Here is a 1,983-nt window from a genome sequence, read left to right as displayed (position 1 = left end):
CCATCTCTTCTTTTTTATATCAGTTTCATGAGGAGTAACGAAATCCTTTAAAGCAGGCTCTATTGGAAAGCTCTCTAGATCTATCAGAGTTGCTATGATCTGTGGTGCTAATCTTGAGATTTGGCGTGTTCGAAGGCCAGATTCACCAATCCCCTTGTATACTGGCAACGTTGGTCTCTTTGCCTGAGGTTGTTCATTTGCTTCAAGTCTGGTGAACTTTCTTTCTTTACCACTTCTTAGTTGAACACCTTCTTTATCAGGCTTTATTAATTTCATTGGACTTGTTTTTCTTGGGTGTGGGATTTCTCTTATATTCTTTAATGTCTTCATTGTCAACTTTTCTTGAAAACTGGGAAATTTTGGAAAGTCTATCTTGAACCAGGAAATTTCTTGCCTTTGCTTGTGCTTTCTCTATCTCATCTTGACTCAGGTGCTTAAATAATTGACACTATTAATTTTCTTATATGCAGAGGCTAGACACTTTTATTTAAAAATTATAAAAATTAAAGTCAATGTCACTAACAATAAGTAATCTCAAAGTTAATGTTTCATCATTATCATCATTATTATTATTATCAACATTAATTATATTATATATAATACTTAACCAAACAGGTACACTTGCCTGCACTTATACTTAGTACAGCCTGTTTTCAGTGAACAATTGAAGCAGCAACTATGTGTTCATTTAGATGCTCATACTACAGCTTGAATGGATTGGAGCTTGAGATTAATATGATATAAAATATCAAACCATTGAAACATTATGCTATAAATCTTTGTATATTAAATGATTTCTAGCTCTCAAACTGACAACCTGGAGCAGTAAGCATTGTGATCTAGTAGCTAGATGGATGCACCTCCAATTAAACAATGCTGTTAATTGAAAATGAGGTATACCACATATAACTGCAGGCAACTGTATATAAAACCAATGGGGATTTTACCCCATTCCTTGGTCCCCCCCAAAAAATCTATTACTGTTATTATTGTTACTAATTATTATTTCTATTTACATTTAGCCACAGTAATTAACTACTTGGTGATACAGCCCTTCTGGGCCATATGTGCACAAACAAAATTACGAAGCATGTAATCTATATATGCATTTCCAGAATCAATAGGTTAAGTCCAGCTGATAATCATATTTTCTGATCTATTCCTTAAAAGCAAATGAATAAACCACATGAACAAATATGAAGCCTTCACAGCCATTACTTTATACATATGAACTGATGGTACTTGTGGTACAGAAGTAGAATGTAGCTTTGGAACCAGTTTATGAAGTGTGATGGCAGTTGGGAGGCAAACTCTGTGCTCAAGATGTCTTGGTGACAGCTGGTACCATGTGTACTGCTCTTCTTTAAATTCCATTTGTGACATATCAACAGCCTGTGAAGGAAGACATGTGGGAATGAAATTAAGCACATCACACTTTCCCTCATCTTATACTGCAAACTTCAAGTACATAACAGGGAATATCTAACTCAATGCCATAGGGAAAATACTATGCTAATTTGTGTGTGTGTGTGTGTGTGTGTGTGTGTGTGTGTGTGTGTGTGTGTGTGTGTGTGTGTGTGTGTGTGTGTGTGAAATGTCTTTGCACATAGATGGCTCTACTAGTGCTTAGCCACAAAGGAGTCAATTAGTAGACCTTGTGACCTTACCTGATTTCACCTTTCCCTGAACTGGGGGGAAAACTTTTTTTTTTTTTTTTTTACTACTGTTATGAGTATTAATGATGTTATTTTTATTATAAACATGATAATTACTATAACGTTATACACATTAGTAACAGCAATATAAGATAACAAAATATTCTCAAAAATCAAAGAAAAGGGTAAACAGGCAACAACAGGCAGTACTCATAACTGGCTCAATAGTAAAAGTGTAACCATCTATGTGTAAAAACAATTAATAAAGTAAACTCACACAGGCCATGGCATAAAAGTACATGCCATGAACTATTTTTTGAACTATTTT

At 34.5% G+C, this 1,983-nt stretch overlaps 1 protein-coding gene across 1 annotated transcript; it reads right to left on the bottom strand.

The window, feature by feature from the left end:
- Positions 1-256: 256 nt before the first annotated feature.
- LOC119569510 lies at positions 257-1,446 on the bottom strand. The gene is made up of 2 exons (XM_037917641.1): positions 1,219-1,446; positions 257-433 (listed from the first exon to the last, which is right to left on the bottom strand). The coding sequence occupies exons 1-2, from the start codon at positions 1,381-1,383 to the stop codon at positions 257-259; spliced, it is 342 nt and encodes a 113-aa protein (XP_037773569.1). The 5' UTR covers positions 1,384-1,446.
- Positions 1,447-1,983: the final 537 nt, after the last annotated feature.

The sequence above is a fragment of the Penaeus monodon genome, unplaced genomic scaffold (assembly GCF_015228065.2).
Source record: "Penaeus monodon isolate SGIC_2016 unplaced genomic scaffold, NSTDA_Pmon_1 PmonScaffold_15965, whole genome shotgun sequence".
NCBI lineage: Eukaryota > Metazoa > Arthropoda > Malacostraca > Decapoda > Penaeidae > Penaeus > Penaeus monodon.
This window is presented reverse-complemented; position numbering and strand designations above follow the sequence as displayed.